This window comes from Aquarana catesbeiana, linkage group LG07, assembly GCF_042186555.1.
Source record: "Aquarana catesbeiana isolate 2022-GZ linkage group LG07, ASM4218655v1, whole genome shotgun sequence".
In the NCBI taxonomy this organism is placed as follows: Eukaryota; Metazoa; Chordata; class Amphibia; order Anura; family Ranidae; genus Aquarana; species Aquarana catesbeiana.
Genome location: NC_133330.1, coordinates 165,047,233 through 165,071,651, shown reverse-complemented (window position 1 = coordinate 165,071,651; position 24,419 = coordinate 165,047,233). Strand labels below are relative to the sequence as shown.

The following is a 24,419-nucleotide window of genomic DNA, read 5'->3' as shown; positions in this document are numbered from 1 at the left end:
ATTTTAACTTCAGCATGGACAATAAAATGGACAGCACCTCCATAATAAGGGACAGAGAAGTAAAACAACTAAAGAAATTAAAAAGAATACTATATGAACAGCAATTAATAGATCCTTGGAGAATTCAGCACCCCAGTACAAAGGACTACACATTTTACTCAGCAGTACATAAAAGTTACTCCAGGCTGGACTACATCATGGTCGAACATAGAAACTTGGAAGAAATAGAAGAAACAAAAATAGGTATAATAACTGCCTCAGATCACAGTCCAGTAATGTTGAGAATGAAAACGCAAGGAGAAGCCTTCAAAAGGGGCCCATGGAGAATCAACGAAAATTTATTAGAAGATAGTGAGATCGAAAAAAGCATAACAGAAGAAATTAAAAGTTATTTTAAGGAAAATGACACACCAGAGGTATCGAAAGCAACAATATGGGAGGCTCATAAATCTGTCATCAGGGGCAAATTAATAGCTATAGGTGCAGGAAAAAAACTAGAAAGGAAAAAAAACATGCAGAAAACCATAAAGGAAATATATGATCTGGAGCGAAAACACAAAAATCAAATAAATAACGAAACTTTCCGCCTATTATCTCAAAAGAGAGAGCAACTAAAAGACTGGATGGAACAAGAAGAAAGGAAGGAGTATAACAGAGTAGTACAAAAAAAATTCAAATGGGGCAATAAATAGGAAAATACCTTGCAAATTTGGTAAAAAAAAAAAAATAAGTCTTTAAACTATATTGAGAAGATTAAAAATGAAAAAGGAGAAGTGGTAAATAAAACTACAGATATTGCGATAACATTCCAAAAATACTTCAGTTCTCTATATGCAATAAAAGGACAGGAAAGTCGGAAAGAAGTGAATACAAGAACAAAGAAGATACAAGAATATCTAAAAAATGCAAACTTACCAAAAATAAAAATAGACCAACTAGAAGAACTGGAAAAGAATATAACGCAAGAAGAGATAAAACTGGCATTAAAGGAAACTCCCGCAGGAAAAAGCCCAGGGCCAGACGGGTTCACGGTTAAATACTATAAAAAATTCCAAGAACAGCTGATCCCAAAACTACTAGAATATATGAATTCCATAGGGGAAGAAGAAGAAATAGGAGGCGAATCGTTACTAGCCCACATCACAATACTACCAAAGGAAGGGAAAGATAAAACTAACTGCTCAAGCTACAGGCCAATAGCACTACTGAATGTAGATAAAAAGCTTTATTCCAAAATCCTGGCTACTAGAATAAAAAAGCTAATTCCACTTTGGATCAACTCGGACCAGACTGGTTTTGTCCCGGGGAGAATGGGGCGGGACAACAGCCTAAAATCAATATTGATACTGCATAAGAAGGTGCAGAATGAGACCCCAGTTCTATTCCTGTCATTGGATGCAGAAAAAGCATTTGACAGGGTAGACTGGGGTTTCATGATGGATACGTTGCGGCACTTGGGACTTGGGAGAAAAATGATGAAGTGGATAACAAACTTATATAAGGGCCCGACAGCAGTCGTAAAGGTAAACGGCAGACTCTCCCCATGAATTAAGATGCAGAATGGAACACGGCAAGGCTGCCGACTGTCTCCATTACTATACGTATTAGCTTTAGAACCACTATTAGCAACGCTCCGCAACAATCAAGAGGTGGAAGGAGCGAAATTAGGAGGAAAAGAACATAAGATCGCAGCATACGCGGACGACATTTTGATGTACGTATCCAACCCAAGAGTGTCACTCCCAAATATACTGAAAGAAATAAAAAAATACAGAGAACTGTCAAATGTCAAAATTAATCCAATAAAAACGGAAATATTAAATATAGGACTAGAGAAAAAGGAAGTCCAGTTCTTACAAAAAGAATTCCCATTTACTTGGGTAAAAGAATTAACCCCTTCCCGCCGACCGTACGCACATATGCGTACTCGGCTTTCCGGGGTTATACCGGGATGATGCCCGCAGCTGCAGGCATCATCCCGGTACCGTTGTTTTCAGCGGGCGATCGGCTACCCGAGTATAACAACCGATGCGGCTAAAAGCCGCTTGGTTGTTATACCGGAGGAGCGGGAGGGGACATCCCCCCCCTCCCGCTGCTGTTACCGGGCCTCCCGTGCGATCGGGAGGCCCGGTGTCCAATCGGGAATCTTCGGTGGCTGGGGGCGGGCTGGAACGAAGCTGTGAGCAGCTTCGTTCCAGCCTTCTTGTTGTAAACGCGGAAGCGACGTCATGACGTCACTTCCCGTTTACTCGGCTGCCAATGGCGCCGAATTTAAAAAAGTACACAGTATTCAGAATCGCCGTTTTCGTCGATCTGAATACTATGAAGTGTAAAGGAGGGATGGGGGGTCTTTTAGACCCCCCATCCCTCCATAAAGAGTACCTGTCACCACCTATTACTGTCACAAGGGATGTTTACATTGCTTGTGACAGCAATAAAAGTAAAAAAAATTTTAATCACAATTTATAAAAGTACAAAAATAAATAAAAAAAAAAAAAAAATTTTAAAGTGCCCCTGTCCCCGCGAGCTCGCGCAGCGAAGAAAACGCATACGGAAGTCGCGCCCGCATATGTAAACGGTGTTCAAACCACACATGTGAGGTATCGCCGCGATCGTCAGAGCGAGAGCAATAATTCTAGCCCTAGACCTCCTCTGTAGCTCAAACCTGGTAACCGTAAAAAATTTTTAAAGCGTCGCCTATGGAAATTCATAGGTACCGTAGTTCGTCGCCACTCCACGAGTGCGTGCAATTATAAAGGGTGACATGTTTGGTATCTATTTACTCGGCGTAACATCATCTTTCACATTATACAAAAAATTGGGGTAACTTTACTGTTTGGATTTTTTAAAATTCATGAAAGTGTCACTTTTCCAAAAATTTGCGTTTAAAACACCGCTGCACAAATACCGTGTGATATAAAATATTGCAACAATCGCCATTTTATTCTCTAGATTCTCTTCTAAAAAAATATATATAATGTTTGGGGGTTCTAAGTAATTTTCTAGCAAAAAATACGGATTTTAACTTGTAAACACCAAATTTCAAAAATAGGCTTAGTCATGAAAGGGTTAAACTATCTCAGAATCAAAATAACCCCTAGAGTCGAAAAGATCTATCAGGCAAATTTTATCCCATTGATCAATGAGGTTAAAGAAGAAATGAAAAAATTAAGAATACAACCACTTTCATGGATTGGAAGAATAAACATGTTCAAGATGATGATACTTCCAAAAATAATCTATAGAATCCAGATGTTACCAGTAAGGATCCCTCAGAGCTTTTTTAAAATAATTAAAACAATTTTGTTAAAATATATATGGCTTAACAAAAAAACAAGAATTAAATACACGCTGATTACAAGGAAAAAGGAGCACGGAGGTTTGGCCACCCCAGATATAAGTAGGTACTATAGAGCCATTGTCTTAACACGAATGCTAGAGTGGACAAATGAGAAAAATGAAAAAAAAATGGGTCGAAATGGAAAATATAATAAGCGGAGTTACAATATATAAGAACATTTGGATCCCACGAAAATATAAAACATTGGACACAGACACACATGAAATTACAAAAAATGTATTTAAAATCTGGGACACTATACACTTAAAGAATGAATGGAAATACAACCCACCGTTAATAGCACTCACAGGATCGAATTATTTTACCCCTGGGAAGGAAATATTTGGAGCCCAAGGAATAAGGAATCCACAAATGAAGGATATCACCAGAAATGGCAAGATAAGAACACGATTAGAATTAGAGGAAAATAATGGATGGAAGATGAATGAATGGAATTATTGTCAATTAAGGCACTTAGTAAGCACAACACCACATCCACTTAGAGACGAAACGAAATTAACCACACTGGAAAAGTTATGTATCAATGAAACACCACTGAAAAATGGAACATCAAAAATATATGGTATACTGACAGACATGGACGCACAAGAAAGACCAGAATACATAAAACAATGGGAAAAAGAAATGAATTTAAAAATAGATAACCAAAAAGTGGAAAAAATAATAGAAATGGGATATAATAATGCCTGGGATATGAAGACTATCGAAATGATCGAATAAATCCAAACATCAAAATTATATATAGTAATCCATAGATATGATTAGTGAGAGCGTGATCATTCCAATACTCAACAACTAACACTTTAGTGAGTAGTGCAAAATTAAAAATAATAATAATAATAAAATAAAATAATTTGTAAATAAAATGTGGTTGAAAAAGAAAAAAACTGACTGGGAGGGAGAGGAAAAATAAGATGGAATAATCCTCTATCAATAATCACCCATTAGTCCATCAACCAATTGCAAATGCATTGAAAGGGTTAAGCTCAGTAAAGTTGATATTCAGCCTGATAGTGTGACACTAGAGGGAGTTCGCTATATATGCAGTAATGTTTTTTATCTATACCTTGTTTTTTAATTTTTTTTTTTATACCAAGTTTTTAAAATCAATTTAATTATTGTATAAATAAAATTATGTGGAGATTGATGTATATACTATGTATGAGTTGTTTGGCTTAATGGAGCGGTATGATGATCCTGTGAAAAAAAAACGCTGTCACTTGAGTTACCAGGATGCCGTTACACATAAATACGGAGACTATGGCATCTTAGGGATATCCTTGAGAAAGTCACGTGGTCTGTGACGTAACACGCGGGAGGAGCCAGTGACAAGCTTTGCTGTTACGAGTTACGAGAACAGCAGCAGCGGCTTTGGAAGAGTCACGCTGGCAGTGTCTGCTTTCCATTCATGCCTTGTCACTTGCGAGGTTATGTGAGTGTATCACTTTGTGGTTATCTCTTTTCTGTGTTTCTTATCTGATCATTGCGCAATGATATCTTTATTTTCCCTCCACATGAATCATTTGCATTGAGATTATAAGAAAGTGAAACCAAGCGCAAGCCATCAAATATTTACTCTCAACTTGGAAAAGACACTTTGAAGCTATTTATGTTTGGAGGTTAACTATCAGGCTGAATATCAACTTTACTGAGCTTAACCCTTTCAATGCATTTGCAATTGGTTTATGGACTAATGGGTGATTGATAGAGGATTATTCCATCTTATTTTTCCTCTCCCTCCCAGTCAGTTTTTTCTTTTCCAACCACATTTTATTTACAAATGATTTTATTTTATTATTATTAATAATGAACTACTCACTAAAGTGTTAGTTGTTGAGTATTGGAATTATCACGCTCTCACTAATCATATCTTTGGATTACTATATATAATTTTGATGTTTGGATTTATTCACAGTATTTTTTTAGTGAGTTGCACATAAGTTAATAGTTTAAATTAGAGCACATCAATAATTTTTATTATTAGATTTTACAGGTAAGCTGTTTTTAAAAACCTATTCTCTTTATCATACATCACGGGACACAGAGCGCCATAGTAATAACTATGTGGGATGTCCCAGAGCAATGCTATCTGAGGGGAGGGAAACACAAACAAAGCAGGGCACCATCAGACTTGAGGACCTATACTGCTGCCTGCAGCACTCTGCGCCCAAAGGTGATATCCTCATGCTTTTTTATATCCACCTGATAGAAACTAGTGAATGTATGGACTGAAGACCAAGTTGTGGCCTTGCAGATTTGAGCCATGGAGGCTTGGTGATGCACTGCCCACGAAGCACTAACAGTCCTGGTGGAGTGCGCTTTGATTTGAAAAGGTGGAATCTTCCTCTTCAAACCATAAGTTTGAAAAATTACTTGCCGCATCCATTTAGAAATAGTAGATTTCGACGCTCCTTTTCTAGGACCTTCAGGCAACACAAACAAAACATCAGTTTTTCTAATCTGAGCAGTCACTTTCAAGTAGATTTTGACTGCTCTCACTACATCAAGCAAATGTAGCGACTTTTCTTCCGTACAACAGGGTTCTGGAAAAAATGAAGGTAGAACAATATCCTGGTTTACATGAAAACCTGACACCACCTTCGGTTGAAAGTTAGGATGAGGACGCAATACTACCCTATCCTTGAGAATAATTATATATGGCTCTTTACAAGAAAGAGCAGCCAACTCCGATACCCTTCTTGCAGAAGATATGGCTACCAGAAAAACTAACTTCCTTGTCAAAAGGACCAAGGGAATATGTCGTATCGGCTCAAAAGGCTGTTTTTGTAATATCCACGGAACTAAATTAAAGTCCCAAGGATTCAGGGGTGACCTAACCAGTAGATTAAGCCGCGTTACCCCCTGTATAAATCTACAGACAAAGGAATGTGAAGCAAGTCGTCATTGAAACAATACCGATAAGGCCGAGACCTGGTCTTTGATAGTACTCAAGGCCAGCCAGCTTCATCTCTAACCCTACTTGCAGAAAGGCAAGGATTCTACCTTTGACATACTTTCTAGAATGCCAACCCCTGGATTCACACCAGGAAACATATGCCTTCCAGACTCTATAATATATGACTCTGGAAGCTGGCTTCCTTGCATTAACCAAGGTAGATACAACTGACCCTGACTGCGAGAGCAGGTCTGGATGTGATGGTAGGGTCCATGGGTCCCCTACCGCCATCTTTATGATCTCTGCATACCAAGATCTTCTGGGCCATAAGAACCACCGATTTCCTTTCCTGCTTGATCCTGAAAAGAAGTTGTGGAAGCAGCAGAATAGGAGGGAATGCATAAAATCAGTGAAAACTGATCCCACTAGGTCACCAAGGCATCTGTTCCACATGCGAGTGGATCCCTTGTTATTGACACAAAGTTGTCGATCTTCCATTAGAACCTGGACGCAAATAGGTATACGTCCGGGATCCCCCATCTCTGGCATATTGCCAGGAAGTTATCGGTGTGAAGGGACCATTCTCCCGGGAACAACTGCTGGCGACTCAAGTAGTCCGCCTGCCAATTCTCTATCCCTGGAATAAAGACTGCCGATAGGCAAGGTACATGGTTTTCTGCCCAAGTTAGGATATGGTTCACCTCTCTCTGGGCTGCATGACTTCTTGTGCCCCCCTGGTGATTGATATAGGCCACTGCCGTGGCATTGTCGGATTGGATCCTGACAGGACAATTCTGCAATCTGAATGTCCAGGGGCCAAGCGTGCCGCCTGAATCTTTAGAATATTGATGGGCAAGATCCTTTCAGTTCTGGACCATTTCCCCTGGGCAGTCGCCTCTTTCAGGACTGCTCCCCAACCCGAAAGGCTGGCATCTGTTACTACTTTCCAGGTAACTGGTATGAAGGATTTCCCCTTCTGCAGATTCTTGGTTAACCATCACCAACAACTGAGGCTCTGGCACATCTTTGGAGACAGACGCATTGGGAAGTCTAAGGCTTGGATCCTTTTGTTCCAAGCAGATAGGATACTGTTTTGCAGCAGGCTCGAATGAAACTGTGCATAGGGAACAGCTTTGAACGAAGCCACCATCTTCCCTAAAAAAACCTCATGCAAAGGCGATTGGAGGGTCCTTCTTTGCCCTGACCACCTGGACCAGCTCCTTTATGGCGCTGATCTTTGCCTGGGGCAAAAATACTCTTTTCTGGTCTATCTATGATCAGACCTAAGTATTTTTGCCTTCTTAATGGTTTTAAGGAAGACTTCTCTAGGTTGAGGATCCAACTTAGGTCTTCCAGGTAGTTGACTGTGGTAACCACGCTTTTGTCTAAGTGGGCTACCGACCTGTCTATCAAGAGCAGGTCATCCGGGTATGCTATAACTGTTATACCTTGAGCCCTTAGTCTGGCCAGAACTTTTGTAAACACCCAGGGTGCAGTAGCTAGACCGAAAGGCAAGGCTACAAACTCAAAATGGAGCTTTTCTACATTGAAACGTAGATACTTCTGGTGAGCGGGGAAAATAGGCACATGCAGGTATGCATCCTTGATGTCGATTGACGCCAGAAGTTCTCCTCTTTGCTGGATGGAGACTACTGATCGGATTGATTCCATGCAAAACGAGCGGATATTCAGGAATCGGTTTAGATCCTGGAGATCTAGAATGGGTCTGACATCTCCATTTGGTTTTGGCACCATGAAGAGGTTTGAATAAGACCCCAACCCCTGCTCTTCCATGGGGACCTCCATGATCACCCTTTGAGACAAAAGCCGGTCTAATGCTTGAAAGAGAGACTTCTTTTTCTCTGGATCTTTAGGGACGTTTGACCTCAGAAAACGAGGAGATGGGAACTCCCGGAACTCTAATTTGTAACCTAGAGCTACTGTGGAGACCACCTATCTGTCCCGAAACTTCCTGCCAGACCCTTGAGAACTGCAGAAGTCTTCCCCCACTCGCGTGAGCAGGGCCGCCCCTTCATAAAGAGGCCTTAGAATTCTGCTTTGTAGGTTTCCTTCCCCAGAACTTCTTCTGTCCCCGGGGTTGACCTTGAGGTCTACCTCCTAAATCTGACGGCGGAGGCCGTCACGACTGCCTAGAGGCTGATGCCCCTGGCCCTGGAGAAGGAGCCTGTTTAAATGAAGGGCATTTACTCCTTTTCTTAACTGGCAAAAAGGGTACTTTTTCCACTTGAAATTTTCTGGATGTATTTGTCCAAATCATCCCCAAACAGCCGTTCGCTGTGGAAAGGAAAACCAGCCAGGAGTTTTTTGCATGGCGCGTCGGCTGACCAATTTTTCAACCACAAGATTCAACGCATATGCACAAGTACAAGCGTAAGGCGTGAAGCTTGAAGAATAGAATCTCTAATATTGTCAATAGCAAAACATGGTGCCCCTGGCAGCTCGGCTAAATCCCGGACCTGTTGATCAGGGATGACCTTGAGTACTTGCCTCAACTGGTCCTACAGGGATTGACATACACCTATTGCCGCCACTGCAGGTTGAGTCACTGTTCCTGCCAAAGAAAACAAGCTTTTTTAACAGGAATTCCAATCTTTTATCGGTTGGATCCCTAAGCATTTGAGCGTTGTCTACCGGACAAGTTACATTTTTATTCACAGAGGACATAGCAGCATCAATTGCCATAATATTGTATATTCCACTTTTTTGTGAATTTTTCCTCCATAGGATAAAGTGCAGAGAACTTTTTAGGAGGGAGAAAATGCTTATCTGATCCCACTCAGAATACATAAGCTGTTCCAGCAATGGATGGACAGGAAAGGCATGCAAAACTTGGGGAGGCTTTTTATAGAGCCCAAAGAAGAAGTGGGCTTTCCCGCTGACTCATTTAAGGGTAGCCTAAATGTGGAGCGAACTATCTCTGTAAGAGATTGTACCAGCAATTTCTCAGATTGTGAAGCTGAAAAAAGGTTCTCCCAGAATTGATTCCTCGGAGGAGGAGTCAGCCTCTTCACGGTCTCCTGAGGGGGCCTCATCCTCCCCCACCCACCGATCCTTTGCTTGAGGGTCCTGGGTGGTAGAAGAGGACCCATGGCGTTCTCTCGCATTCTGGGAGGATGCGATTAGAACAGCCAACCTTTCCTCCAACCCCACCAAGGCTGAGGAAAAAACGTCCTCAGTAATGTAGACAAGGGCTGAAGTGTTGGAAACACTTGACAGACCCGATGGCTCACCCTGATCAGCTACCCCTTGTCCTTCAGGGAGGGATGGCATTGCTGAGGTGAGACTAGGGTCCTCAGAGCCTGAGGGTGATACTTTTGGTCCCCTTTTTGGGGTATTTATACCTCCCCTTCTGGAAGGCATAGCTCCAAGCACAAATGCACAGGTACTGCCAAAAAAAAAAAAAAAAAAAAACACACACACACACACCCACTGCTGAGCAATAGTCAAGCAACTGTTGCTGCAATTAATGCTCAACCTTGATGCTGAGTAAATGTGCCTTGGGGAAATGTCCCACACGCACATGCCCCGCGTCTGCTCTTGTGTCCCTCTGTCAGCCCAATGAGCCTGGCAATGGAGCTTTACAGCCTATGCGCTGTAACGCTGAGCCGCGCCAAGCCCCCCTATTTCCTTACCAACCCCCCCCCATTTAAAAACAGATTCCCGTTCGCACGCAAGTGCAGGCATCCGATCGGATCGGCATGTGGGGGGGGGGGGGGCGGGGGTGGAAGGAGAGCAAGAAGGAAGAGAAGGAGAGCGCCGCTGCTAAGGGCGGTGGAAGAGGGAGTGGAGCCGCAAACTGCCGAGCCCATTAGAGTCCCTCTGCCTGCTCCTGGAGAGGGGAAGAAAAAATACTGCCCAGGTGGGGGTAAGTTCTGAAAAAAAAATCCCCCCCCCCAACATCTTACCGGTGGCTAGGAACGGATAGCTGGAGGAAGTCTGCAGCTTCTGCTGACACAAAGTGAGATCAGGAAGCATGGAACAGGTATGTACTCTTTACAACCCCCGGTGGCAACCTTAGGCATGACCACATTTACTGCAAAGGAGAAATCCATAAGAAAGTTTTTAAACTCCTTAGGAATCTCCACTTACCTTATCCCGCCACAGAATTCTGTGGTACAACCAAACAGACCCACCCGTCACGACGGGCTTCATTAAAAAAAAAACTTTAAGGACTGGGGTCCCTTTTTATTGGGGTTCCAATCCCTTGGACCTGTATAGCACCCTGCCAGAAAGCTTTATGGTATTGTAGCACGAACCAAAGCACTGAATCTCAGGGTCCAGCTCTCAAAGAGAAGCGTTACAGGAAAAACCTCGGTTCTTCCGCCATGAGGCCCGGGTACCTTCCACCTTGTCCTCAATGGCACTTTGGATGGATCTGGTTGCATAGCTTGCTCCAGCAAGGATTACTCCAGTGGAGCTTCTGCATAACACATCTTTACTCGTGACCAACACCTTAGACACTGGCGAAAAAACTGAGGTACTCCCGGTAAATGAGTGAACTTCCTGTCTTAAGGGTGTGCCAGTGTCCATCACCTAAAGGTGGCCTATATACCCACATAGGTATTACTATGGCGCTCTGTGTCCCGTGATGTACGATAAAGAAAGAGCTTTTTTTTGGTGGTATTTAATGAACTCTGGGGGGTTTTTTTGCAAAAAAAAATGACAGAAAATTAAAAAAAAAAAAAAAAAACGATTTTCTTTGTTTCTGTTATAAAGTTTTGCAAATAAATAATCTTTCTTCATGAATTTAGGCCAAAATGTATTCTGCTATATTTCTTTGGTAAAAATAACCCAAATCAGTGTATATTATTTGGACTCCCAAAAGACTTTCCTCCATCCACTGCAAAGGTTCTACAAAGTATGAGGTGCATTTGGTAGAGTCTGAGCTATTCAGTACTGACAATCTTTTATGAGCAAACGCCACAGGTCCAGCACCTAAAGAGTGATTTAAAATGTTTTCTGCAGGGAATAAGGAACGCTTGGTGAAACAAAAATGAGTAGAAACATTAAAAAAAAAAGTAAAAAATAAACCCTACATAACCTATTGTTTCAAAGTACACATATCTAACACCAACAATCACAAACCATAAAATGAACAAAAGCACTAAAATTATATCCTTATTTCCTGCCCCAAAACACCCACCCCCCATGTTGAGGGCATGTGGCCTGGTATAGTTCGGGGGGGGGTGCTCGCTCGTCCCCACCCCCTTTCCTGACCTGCCAGGCTGTGTGCTCAGGTAAGGGTCTGGTATGGATTTTGGGGGGGGGGGGGGGGCCAAAAAAAAAAAAAAAAATTCACACTGGACGAGTGTAAACCTAGCCTAATGCCACGTACACACAACCAGTTTTGCCGGCAGACTAAACTCTGAAGGTTTCTCAGACGGAATTCCATTCAAGAGGTCTTGCCTACACACGGTCAAACCAAAGTCCGATTGTCCAGAATGCGGTGACGTACAACACGTACGACGGGACTAGAAAAAGTTCAAGAGTTTTTGTATCAACACAGAGTGGTACTGTGGACACATACAAAGTACTATGTGCCACGTCCCGGAATTAGATGCGAAAAAAGGAAATTGTGGGCTTGGACTTTATAGGCACGATAACAAATGATATAAAGTTAAAAACTAAAATTTATTAGACATGAAAAATATATTATTGTTTAAAAAAAACAGATACAATATCTGTAAAAAATCAGCCCATAAAAATACAGTTACAGTAGTATAACCCATATATAGCTCAAGGAAGTAACATAGACAATTCGAGAATGAGATACCAATCATTCCATTATAGGATTATTGCACTCCAAAAAAGAGCTATGTGGTCGTTATATAAAGATGGTATTGATGTCTAGGGCTCAACATGTTACGCGCATGACGCTTCTTCAGGAGCGTGGAACAGATTTACTAGATAAAATACAAAACATCAAATAAGCATAACAAATACAATACGAATCTGAAAAATGAAAAATAAGTAACAATATGCAGACATAGACATTGCGAATTGGAAATGCTGAGATGAAAACCCGAGAGCCTAGTCATAATAAGGTAGGACCCAGACAGTATTCGTCAACTATGGGGACGTATGCAACAAAATAGCAAAAAAGTATTTTACATAAGCTCACATTGTTGATAATATATAAAAGTGTCAATATAGATGGTACCGAGGAGGTATTCCTAAAGTATCGATTGGTGATGATAAAGGGAGGGGGTGGGGGGATCAAGAGGCCGACGCTGAGATCGGGAGCATGCGCAGTCTGCGCCGAGCGGCCGGCTTGGATGACGTCACATCATCTTGCGCCGATTGGTTGACTACAAGCGGGGCATGTGTACAAAGGTACGCTGTTTAGCGTCCCTCTTACCCAGTCCTTTGCTGCAGTCGCTTCCTATCCGAGCGGCCGCTCCCCACGTCTACATTTGTACCAACTGTTAGCAGCAGGTATGTCCTTAGAATAGTGTCTCTATATTTTCTGTCCATTAGGTTCTTTTCCTCTCTTTTCCTTTCTTTAGTGCATTTTTGGTCAGTTTAAAAAAAAAAAAACACGCCTCCCAGTTCAAATGCATTGAAAACGCAGCAAGAACCCAGAGAAACACAGCACAGCCCATTAACGCACCCATGTTACGTTTTTGATGCGGTTTTTGAGTCTCATGACCTATGAAAAACACAGCATAAGCACAGTAAACATGGTAAAATCAGCCCAAAATCGCACCATTTTCGGCTGCCAAAATTTCGGTGCATCTCTAATGAGCACCTTTGAGAATTTATTGACAATTGCTACTACATTCATCCAACCAGATATTGATGCATTAGTTTATCAAAAACAAACACCACACTACTTTTATGTTGTCATATTTTACAACAAAAAATATATAAAAAAATAATAATAATGAAGTTTTATTACTCAGATTGGTACACTATCTGTATCAATGATCGTTAACCTGATCTGCCCGACTTTTTCTGCTTATCAGCTATCCTTATCCATAGTGTATTTTATGTGTGGCCCAAAACCATTCCCAGGAAGGTTAAAAAGGTTGGACATCCCTAATTTAGATTTAAGAAAAAGAATACATGAGACTTAACAGAGCATATACTCCTTTAAACTATTAGTAGTATTCTAGAATATTAACATAAAAAATATTAAGTTGTAAATACAAAGCTGAAAGATTTCATTTCCACACAAACATACCTAATATCGGATTTTACGTCTTGTAGTCTTCTGTAAGCTTCTTCATAAGTACATCTTGTTGTGTTCATCAAATAAGCTATAACTACAGCAGCACTCCGGCTAACACCAGCATGGCTGTTGAAAAAAAAAAAAAAAAAAAAATTATAAATATATATATATATATATATATATATATATATATATATATATATATATAATCAACACATGCCAGTGCATATACACTGTAAAAGCAATGCATTTTAACCACTCCGGAAGATTTATTCCCCTTCATGACCAGGCCATTTTTTGCTATACGGCACTGCATTACTTTAACCACTTCAGCTCCGGAAGATTTTCCCCTTTAATGACCAGGTCATTTTTTGCGATACGGCACTGCGTTGCTTTAACTGATAGTTGCACAGTCGTGCGACGTTGTACTCAAAATTGAGGTCCTTTTTTTTTTCCACAAATGGAGCTTTCTTTTGGTGGTATTTGATCAACTCTGCGGTTTTTATTCTTTGTGCTATAAACAAAAAAAGACCGACAATTTTGAAAAAAAACAATAGTACTAATTACTAGGAACAGCAGATCTGTCTCTCCTCCCCTGTCAGAACAGGGATTTGTATTGTTTACATACACAGATCCCCGTTCTCATGCCCGTGGGTGGCTGGCGGACATTGCAGCCAGCGGTCACGCCCATCTGGTCCCCCGCCGTGCAGTGCCTGCTATGGTTCTTAAAGGAGCCGACGTACAGGTTCGTCAATTCGCGGGAAGGAGCCAACTTGCCAACGTAAATGTGCGTGAGCTGGTCGGCAAGTGGTTAACTGACAATTTCGCGGTCATGCAACACTGTACCCAAGCAAATTGATATAATTTTTTCACACAAATAGAGATTTCTTTTGGTAGCATTTGATCATCACTGTGTTTTTTATTATTTGCGCTGGAAACCAAAAAAAAAAAAATAAAAATACAATATTTTTTATATTTTTACTTTCTGCAATAAAACATATCCAATTAAAAAATATGTAGAAAATCAAAAGTTTTTCATACATTTAGGCGAATATGTATTCCGCTGCACATATTTGGTTTAAAAAATCCCAATAAGCGTTGGTAAGCATTGATTGGTTTATGCGAACATTATAGCGTCTACAAACTATATAAAAAAAAAAAAAAAAAAACAGTATTTACGGAATTTGTACATATATTTTTTATACTAGTAATAGTGGCGATCAGCTACTTCTAGTGGGACTGCGATATTGCGGCGGACCATCAGACACAGACACTTTGCGGGAACCAGAAACAATAATACAGTGATCAGTGCTAAAAATATACACTGCCACTGTACTAGTGGTACTAGCTGGGAAGGAGTTAAAAATCTAGGGCGATCAAAGGGTTAACTGTGTGCCTAGCCAGTGTTTATGAGTACTGTATGTGCTGCTTTTAATAGCGGAATAAATGGATTTTTAAAACAGCTTACCTGTAAAATCCTTTTCTTGGAGTATATCACGGGACACAGAGCACCATAATAATGACTATGTGGGTTATACGCTTACCTTTAGGTGATTGGACACTGGCAACCAATAGTAAGATGGTTCCTCCCATATAACCCCTCCCACACCGGAAGGACCTCAGTTTTGTAGCAAGCAATGACGATCCCAGAAAGAGGGGAGGGACCTCTGTGTCCCGTGATGTACTCCAAGAAAAGGATTTTACAGGTAAGCCGTTTTAAAAATCCATTTTTCTTTATCGTACATCACGGGACACAGAGCAACATAATAATGACTATGTGGGATGTCCTAAAGAAATGCATCTGGGGGGGGGGGGGAGACACATGATCCCTAGACCCAACGGATCTGAGATTATAAAGCAGCCTGCAACACGCTGTGGCCAAAACCAGTCTCACTTTGAGATCTCACACAGACAAAAAAACAGTCAGTCTTCCGAAAGGGAGCTGACATTTCCAAGTAAACCTTTATTGCTCTCATCACATCCAGTGGGTGAAGCGACCTTTCCTCCCTAGTTTTAGGGTTAGGAAAAAAGGAACGTAAAATGATTATGAATGAAATTTGGAAACTACCTTTCGTAGAAAATCTGGACGAGGACGCATGACCACCCTGTCCTGATGAAGAACCATGAAAGGTTCCTTGCAAGAAAGGGCGGCCAGTTCTGACACCCTTCTAGCCGATGTTATAGCTATTAAGAAAACTAACTTCCTGGTCAATAGGACAAAAGGAATATGCCTAATAGGTTCAAAGGGCTGACTCTGTAAGGCTGAAAGCACCAAATTTAGGTCCCAAGGACATAAGGGTCCTTTCACACTGGGGCGGTTTGCAGGCGCTATTGCGCTAATAATAGCGCCTGCAAACCGACCCAAAAGTGCCGCTGCTTTCATTCCAGTGTGAAAGCCCCAAGGGCTTTCACACTGGAGCGATGCGCTGGCAGGACGGTAAAAAAAGTTCTGCTAGCAGCATCTTCGGAGCGGTGAAGGAGCGGAGTGTATACCGCTCCTTCACCGCTCCTGCCCATTGAAATCAATGGGACGGCGCGGCTATACCGCTGGCAAAGCGCCTCTGCAGAGGCGCTTTGCGGTGGTTTTCAACCATTTCTCGGCCGCTAGCGGGGGGGGGGGGTAAAACCGCATACCGCCGCCGCCGCCCGCCCAAGTGTGAAAGGGCTCTAAAGGTGGTTTAAGCGGTGGCCTCAGGTGCGTTACTCCCTTCAGAAAGGTTCGCACCAAAGAATGGGATGCAATTGATCTCTGGAAAAAAAAACGATAATGCCGAAATCTGTCCCTTAATTGTCCCTAAAGCGAGCTGCAAGTCTACTCCTGTTTGAAGAAAAGCGAGAACTCTTCCAATCGTATACCTACGAGGGTCTCATTTCCTTTTCTCACACCAAGAAATGTATGACTTCCATACTCTGTAATAGATAGCTCTAGAAACTGACTTTCTAGCATTTATCAAAGTGGACAAGACTGAACCCATAATACCACGGTCTTTCAATAGTCTGGTCTCAATAGCCAGGCCATCAAATTCAGCAACCGTAAAGAAGGATGGAATATGGGTCCTTGAGACAACAGGTCTGGGCGGCAAGGAAGGACTAACGGGTCCCCTACTGCCAATTTCACAATCTCCGAGTACCACAAACTCCTGGGCCACTTAGATCACCGGCTTCCGTTCCTCCCGTATCCTGCACAGTAAGTGCGGCAGGATCTGGATCGGAGGGAAGGCATATATCAGGGAATACTGATCCCAAGGAACCACTAACGCGTCTGTCCCGACAGCAAGCGGATCCTTGGTCCTGGATACAAACCTGTCTAGTTTGGCATTGAATCTGGATGCCAGCAGATCCACATCTGGGGTCCCCCAGTATTGGCAAATCTGTAGAAAAACCTCGGGATGCAGGGACCATTCCCCTGGTAACAATTTCTGGCGACTTAGGAAATCCACCTGCCAATTGTCCACCCCCGGGATAAACACTGCCAACAGAAACAGCACATGTTCTTCTGCCCAGGTCAGTATATGATTTACTTCTCTTTGGGCTGCCCGACTCCTGGTACCTCCCTCGTGGTTGATATATGCCACTACTGTGGAGTTGTCAGACTGAACCCTGACAGGAAAACCCCGCAACCTGGACGTCCAGAATCGCAGGGCCAGACGAGCTGCCCGGATCTCCAAGAGATTGATGGGCAGAGTCCTTTCTGTCTGGGACCATGCTCCCTGAATGGATGCTTCCTGTAGGACTGCTCCCCAGACGAGAAGACTGGCATCCGTGGTCACCACTTTCCAGGCCATCCCTTTTCTTAAGTTGCTAGTTCTTAACCACCAAGATATGCTCCATAGGACCTGTGGAGATAGAACCATAGGCTGATCTAAGGTTCGAGCAGACTTGTCCCACGCCTTCAGGATACTGTTTTGAAACATTCTGGAGTGGAACTGTGCATATGGCACTGCGCTGAAAGCCGACACCATCTTGCCCAATAACCTTATGCACAGCCGAACAGAAGGTGTTGGATCTCTCTTCACCTTCTGCACAAGCTTCACTATGGAGGCGACCTTTAAGGACGGAAGAAACACTCTTTCTTGAGCAGTGTCCAAGACCAGACCCAGATATACCAAGGCTTGGGTCGGACAAAGAGCTGACTTGTCCAAATTCAGTACCCAACCTAGGCGTTGTAAAACCTGTACTGTTCTTGATATGTTTAGAACTAGCATAGGGCGAGAGCATTCCCTTAGAAGCAGATCGTCCAGGTATCCTATTATGGAAACCCCTAGAGATCTTAGGGAAGCCAACACTGGGGCCAGAATCTTTGTGAAGACCCTGGGAGCCGTGGCAAGACCGAAGGGCAGTGCCACAAACTGGAAATGACTGCCCTCTACAGCGAAGCGTAAGAACTTTTGGTGAGGACTGAAGATCGGCACATGAAGGTACGCGTCCTTGATATCTATGGACGCCAGATAGTCCCCCTTTCTCAGGGACCTTATTACTGAAAGAACCGATTCCATGCGGAAGGATCGGACGTCTACAAAGAAGTTGAGAGCCTTGAGGTCCAAAATGGGCCTTACTTCCCCATCTGGTTTCGGCACGGTGAATAGGTTTGAGTAAAACCCTTTGAATCTTTCCTCGTGCGGGACCTCCGCAATTACTCCCTGCCACAGCAGATGATGTAAAGCTAGGAGTAGACATCTTTTTTCTGGATCCACCGGAACCCTTGAGTGTAGAAAGCGGGTCAGGGGGAACTCCCGGCACTCTATTTTGTAACCATATTTTACAGTGGAAATGACCCATCTGTCTTGAACGAGTTCTTCCCAGGCCTCCCCAAACAGCCGAAGCCTGCCCCCCACCCGTGAGAGCTGGGGCACCCCTTCACAAGATAGATTTGGAGTTGGGCTTGGATGGCTTTTGGGTCTTTTGAGTTTTTTCTGACCCTGAGGTCTTTTAAACCCAGACGGCTGAGGCCGTCAATACCGCTTAGGGGAAGAGGCACCAGGCCCTGGGGGATTAGGAATTTTGTAAGAAGGCTGCTTCCCCTTTTTTTTAATAGGAAGCAGAGCGCTCTTTCCTCCAGAGATCTTTTGGATATATTTATCCAGATCTTCACCAAACAGGCACTCTCCATGAAATGGAAACGCAGCAAGTAGCCTTTTACATGGTGTCTCAGCAGACCAGTTCTTTAGCCACAATACTCTGCGCATGTGAACTGATAGTAACGCAAAACGAGACATTTGTTGGATTGAGTCCTTTAAAGCATCAACCACAAAACACAAGGCATGAGGGATCTCTGATAGTTCCTCAGCAGATTCCTCCTGGCAAGGTATGTTTTTCACTAACCTCTTAAAGCGATCCTTTAGGGATTGACAAATCCCAATGGCTGCAACAGCAGGCTGAACCGCTGCACTGGCAACCAAGGAGGAGGCCTTTAATAAGGACTCTAGCTTCTTATCAGCCGGATCCTTGAAAACCTGGGCATTATCCACTGGACAGGTTACATTTTTATTTACAGAAGATATGGCAGTGTCTACCAAAGGTGTGCTCCATTTCTTCCTTAACTTTTCCTCCATAGTGTATAAAATAGAAAACCTTTTGGGTGGTAAGTATATTCTGTCAGAATGCTCCCAGTCCGCATAAATCACCTGCTCCAGTAACGGATGCAAGGGAAGGGCTTGGGAAATTTGTTTATGCCACAAAGATCCCAGAGTGGAACAGGAGAGTGCAGACTCCTGAACCGGGGGTAATTTAAACCCAATTCGTACCATCTCCATTAGAGATTGGATAAACAATTTCTGGCAATGGGAGGCTGAAATTGGCTCTTCAGAGCCAGAGACCTCAGCCGAGGAATCTTCAGCCTCTCCTACCTCCTGGTCCTTCATGACCACCCCCTCTGGATCCTCTGCCCATTCTGGTTCCAGGTTACCTGGACCCATCTGGCTATAAGAGTCCTGGGGCTCTAGTGACTCACCACTTAGCCCAGGCTCGGGGGAGGGAGATCTATTACGCTTCCTTCCCCCTTGTGTTACAGAAGCAATCATGCCAGCTATTTTGCCTTCAAGACCCGCTAAGGCCGATGCCAAAACTTCCTTTGTAACATAAGCCGAGGCAGGTACATTGGTAGTGGCTACTATGCCTGACAAGTGCAATGGCTCAGGCAGGTCAGAAACCACAGGTCCTTCAGTAGAAACTGAGGTTGCATCAATATGGGGTTGGTCTCCTGCTTTTTGTGGAGGGACTCTTACCACTGCGCGGATCAGTGGCCGGCAACCCGCCCACCGCACGGCGCCCGCGGCGCTGTGACGTGGACCACAGCGGCGCACTCACACGCCGGCGGCGGATCAATGCTACTCTGGCAAATCTTTAAATAAACAAAAGGGGGAAATACATATATATATATATATATATATATATATATCCCCAAAGGGGAGTACTCACCATCCCATGCAGCAGGGCCTGTCTTGCCAGGCCCAATCTTCCCCCATCACAGCGGGTAGCGCCTCTAAGGACCTTCAGGGACCGGGTCCCCCATATATTGGGGTCCACACCCCTGGACCTGTAAAGCACCCTTTGTGGTTTCCTTGGGCAAAGTAGACCAGAAATACCAACTTTTAACAAGGGTCCAGCGCCTAAATAGGACACATTACAAGCAACACCTCGTTCTTGAGCCGAGGTTCGGGTACCATCCACTTTAGCTTAGTAAGCCATCAGAATGGATCCGATTATAACGTCCTCAGTGGGACATTCTTAGAAGAAACTGAAGAGCTTCACTATCCGTGACCATCACCTTCAAGACACTGGCGAAAAAACTGAGGTCCTTCCGGTATGGGAGGGGTTATATGAGAGGAACCGTCTTACTATTGGTTGCCAGTGTCCAATCACCTAAAGGTAAGCGTATAACCCACATAGTCATTATTATGGTGCTCTGTGTCCCGTGATGTACGATAAAGAAAGATGGATTTTATTGCAGGGACACAAAATCCATCCCTTCCCTCCCCTGTCAGAATGGAGATCTGCCTTGTTTACATAGGCAGAGCTCCGTTTTGTATGTTTTACACAAGATCTGCAGGTGCCGATGAACATCCAGTTCTCGCCACCTGCAGATCAGCTTCTGCTGTGATTAATCACAGCAGAAGCAGGCGGCCAGGGGTGTGCTAGAGCACCCCCTAGGCGCAAGTGCAGAATTGCGTATATATGCGCAATTCTGTACAGGAGGGCTGCCCTGTAGCCGTAAATCTGCTATAGGGCGGATGAAAAGAGGTTAATAGGTGCAGTTCACACTAGTGCCCTACTTTTTTTCAGTGCAACACTTGTAGATGTATGGAAGAACACTGTAATGTGTATAAATGCAGAAGGCAAAACAGTCAATTGATGTTTCCCTTGAGAATAAAGCTTAGCGAGTTAAAAAAGAAAAAAAAAAAGCATTGCAGCGCACGTGATAATGATAATAGTAAAAGTATTGCAGCGCTCCAATACATAAATTGTGATTTAAAACAAACATCAAATATAGTGCATATAAAATTATTAAATGTGTGATCAAAGATAAATAAAAAGTCCAAATACAGGAAGAAAGAAAATTAAGGTTTGTAGTCCCACAAGCCCTTGTTTTCATCACAGGTTGTGGTATTACAAATCTTCATTTCTTTATCATACATCACGGGACACAGAGTTAGGCTATTATTCATTACCTACTGGGTTATACGCCATCTCTAGGTGAATGGACACTGGTAGACCAAAGTCTTAGACAGGAAGGCGGCCCCTATATAACCCCTCCCATACAGGAAATTTTGTAGCAAGCACTGAACCCTTAAAAGAGGGAAAGGACCTCTGTGTCCTGTGATGTATTCAAAGAAAAAGGATTTTACAGGTAAGTATGATGAAAAAAAATCCTATTTTCTTTATCATACATTACAGGACACAGAGTTAGCCTATTATTCATTACCTCCCGGGATGTCTCAGAGTAATAGCCTTGAGGGGAGAGAGACACCCTGCCAAACAAAAATAGCAGACTTTAAATGGCAGCCTGTAGTACACTACGGCCGAAAGCTGAATCCTCGCCTTCTCTAACATCTACTTGGTAAAATCTTGTGAACGTATGCACTGAAGACCAGGTAGCAGCCTTACAAATCTGAGCCACAGATACCCGATGGCCAAAAAGCCCAGGAAAATCCTACACCCCTGGCATAATGAGCTCTCACCCTGAAAAGGAGGAGCCTTACGTTTCAGACCATAGGCCTGAATGACCAACTGGCGGACCCAATTGGCAACGGAAGCTGCCTTTCTTGGGTCCTTCTAGTAAAACAAAAAATGAGTCTGATCCTCAGATCTCCGCAGATCTAGAAAAATACATTTTAACTGCCCGTCCAAGGAATGCAGTTGTCTCTATTCCACCGAACGAGGCCAAGAGAAAAAAGAAGGCAAAACAATGTCCTGACTTAAATAAAAAGCCGACACCACCTTTAGCAAGAAGGATGGAATAGGACACAACACCACCTTGTCGTGGTGAAGAATTAGGTATGGTTCCCTAGAAGAAAGGGCCACCAAATTTGACACCCTTCAGGCTGAGGTGATGGCCATCAGGAGGGCTAGCTTGCGTGACAGCAAGACTAATGGGAGTTTCCTTGATAGGCTCAAATGGTTGTTTCTGTAACATAGACAGCACCAAATTTAAGTCCCAAGGACAGAAAGGTGGCCTAATGGGGGAAAGCAAAATGAGTTGCCCCCTGCATAAAAGGTTCGGACCAGCGAATGGGAGGCTAAAGGCCTTTGGAAGAATACCGACAGGGTCGAAATCTGACCTGATTGTACTCAAAGCCAATCTGATTTCCACAGCCAACTGTAGAAAAGAGAGAATCCTCCCAATTACGTATTTCCGAGGATGCCATTTTCTGGCTTCACACCAAGCAATATAAGTCTTCCAGACCTTATGATAGATCTTCCTAGTGACCGCTTTCCTAGCATTCGCTAGGGTAGACACCACTGGTCCCGAGATGCCACGATCTTCAGTAGATCAGGGTGGAGCGGAAGTGTCCATGGCCTGTCTATTGTCAATCTCATGATCTCTGGGAACCAGGGCCTTCTGGGCCAGAATGACTGGAACCCCCTCTCTCTGAATCCTGTGCAACAAAACGTGGAAGGAGAGGGATTGGGGGGGAAAGCATAAACCAGGGAGTACTGGCTCCATGGAAGGTTGCCTGGTGCCACTTATCTGACGCACCTGATCCTTCAGGGCACAGATTCTTTATGGGTGGCAAAAATACCCTTGCCTGGACCGTATCTAGGAACAGACCTAAATACTTCAGACTTTGAGCTGGTCTCAAGGCTGACTTTTTGGTATTTATGACCCATGCCAGGCTTTCTAAATACCGCACTGTGCAGTCTATGCTCTGTTCTAGAGCCGGTAGTGAGTGATCTCTGGAGGAGGTCGTCCAGGTATCCGAGCACAAAGATTCCCTGGGCCATTAAAAGACCCAGTACTGATGCTAGGACCTTTGTGAACAAAGGGGTGCTGTGGCAAGCCTGAAGGGCAGAGCCACAAGCTGGAAATGACGTTCCTCTACTGCAAATCGCAGGAACCTCTGATGAGGTTGAAAGATAGGTACAGTTATGCTCATAAGTTTAAATACCCTGTTAGAATTGATGATTTCTTGGCCATTTTTCAGAAAATGTGAATGATAACACAAAAACTTTTCTTTCACTCATGATTAGTGTTTGGCTGAAGCCATTTATTATCAATCAACTGTGTTTACTCTTTTTAAAATATCATAATGAAAACAGACACTACCCAAATGACCCTGATCAAAAGTTTACATACCCTGGTTATTTTGGCCTGATAACATGCACACAAGTTGACAAAAAGGGGTTTGAATGGCTATTAAAAAGGTAACCATCCTCCCCTGTGATTTGTTTGCTTGTAATTAGTGTGTGTGTGTATAAAAGGTCAATGAGTTTCTGGACTCCTGACAGACCCTTGCATCTTTCATTCAGTGCTGCACTGACGTTTCTGGATTCTGAGTCATGGGGAAAGCAAAAGAATTGTGAAAGTATCTGTGGGAAAAGGTAGTTGAACTGTATAAAACAGGAAAGGGATATAAAAAGATATCCAAAGAATTGAGAATGCCAATCAGCAGTGTTCAAACTCTAAGTCGAGAAGTGGAAAATGAGGGGTTCTGTTGAAACCAAACCACCGTCAAGTAGACCAACTAGGCTTTCAGCCATAACTGCCAGGAAAATTGTTCAGGATGCAAAGAAAAACCCAAAAACAACTTTAGGTGAAATACAGCACTCTCTGAAAACACGTGGTGTGCCTGTTTCAAGATGCACAATAAAGAGGCATTTGAAGAAAGATGGGCTGTGTGGTCAAGTCGCCAGAAGAAAGCCATTACTGCGCAAATGCCACAAAATATCCCGCTTACAATACACCAGACAGCACAGAGACAAGCCTCAAACCTTCTGGCATAGTCATTTGGAGTGATGAGACCAAAATTGAGCTTTTTGGTCACAACCATAAACGCTTCATTTGGAGAGGAGTCAACAAGCCTATGACCATTCCTACTGTGAAACACGGAGGTGGATCGCTGAAGTTTTGGGGGATGTGTGAGCTACAAAGGCACAGGAAAATTGATGGCAAGATGAATGCAGTATGTTATCAAAAAATACTGGAGGAACATTTGCATTCATCAGCCAGGAAGCTGCGCATGGGACGTACTTAGACATTGCAATAATGATAATGATCCAAAACGCAAGGCCAAGTCGACCTGCCATTGGCTACAGCAGAATAAAAGTGAAGGTTCTGGAGTGGCCATCCCAGTCTCCTGACCTCAATATCATTGAGCCACTCTGGGGAGATCTCAAACGTGAAGTTCATGCAAGACAGCCCAAGAATTTACAGGAACTGGAGGCTTTTTGCCAAGAGGAATGGGCAGCTTTACCATCTGAAAAGATAGAGCCTCAGTCACAAATACCACAAAATACTTCAAGCTATCATTGAT

The 24,419-nt window shown here is 43.2% G+C and overlaps 1 protein-coding gene across 2 annotated transcripts in view; it reads right to left on the bottom strand.

The window, feature by feature from the left end:
- DUSP12 (dual specificity phosphatase 12) overlaps window positions 1-24,419 on the bottom strand; it is a 60,345-nt gene that overhangs the window by 11,843 nt on the left and 24,083 nt on the right. For both annotated transcript variants that reach the window (XM_073592842.1, XM_073592843.1), the window contains exon 3: window positions 13,462-13,575. In XM_073592842.1, the coding sequence (XP_073448943.1) occupies window positions 13,462-13,575 (114 nt within the window). The remainder of the gene's footprint in view (window positions 1-13,461; window positions 13,576-24,419) is intronic.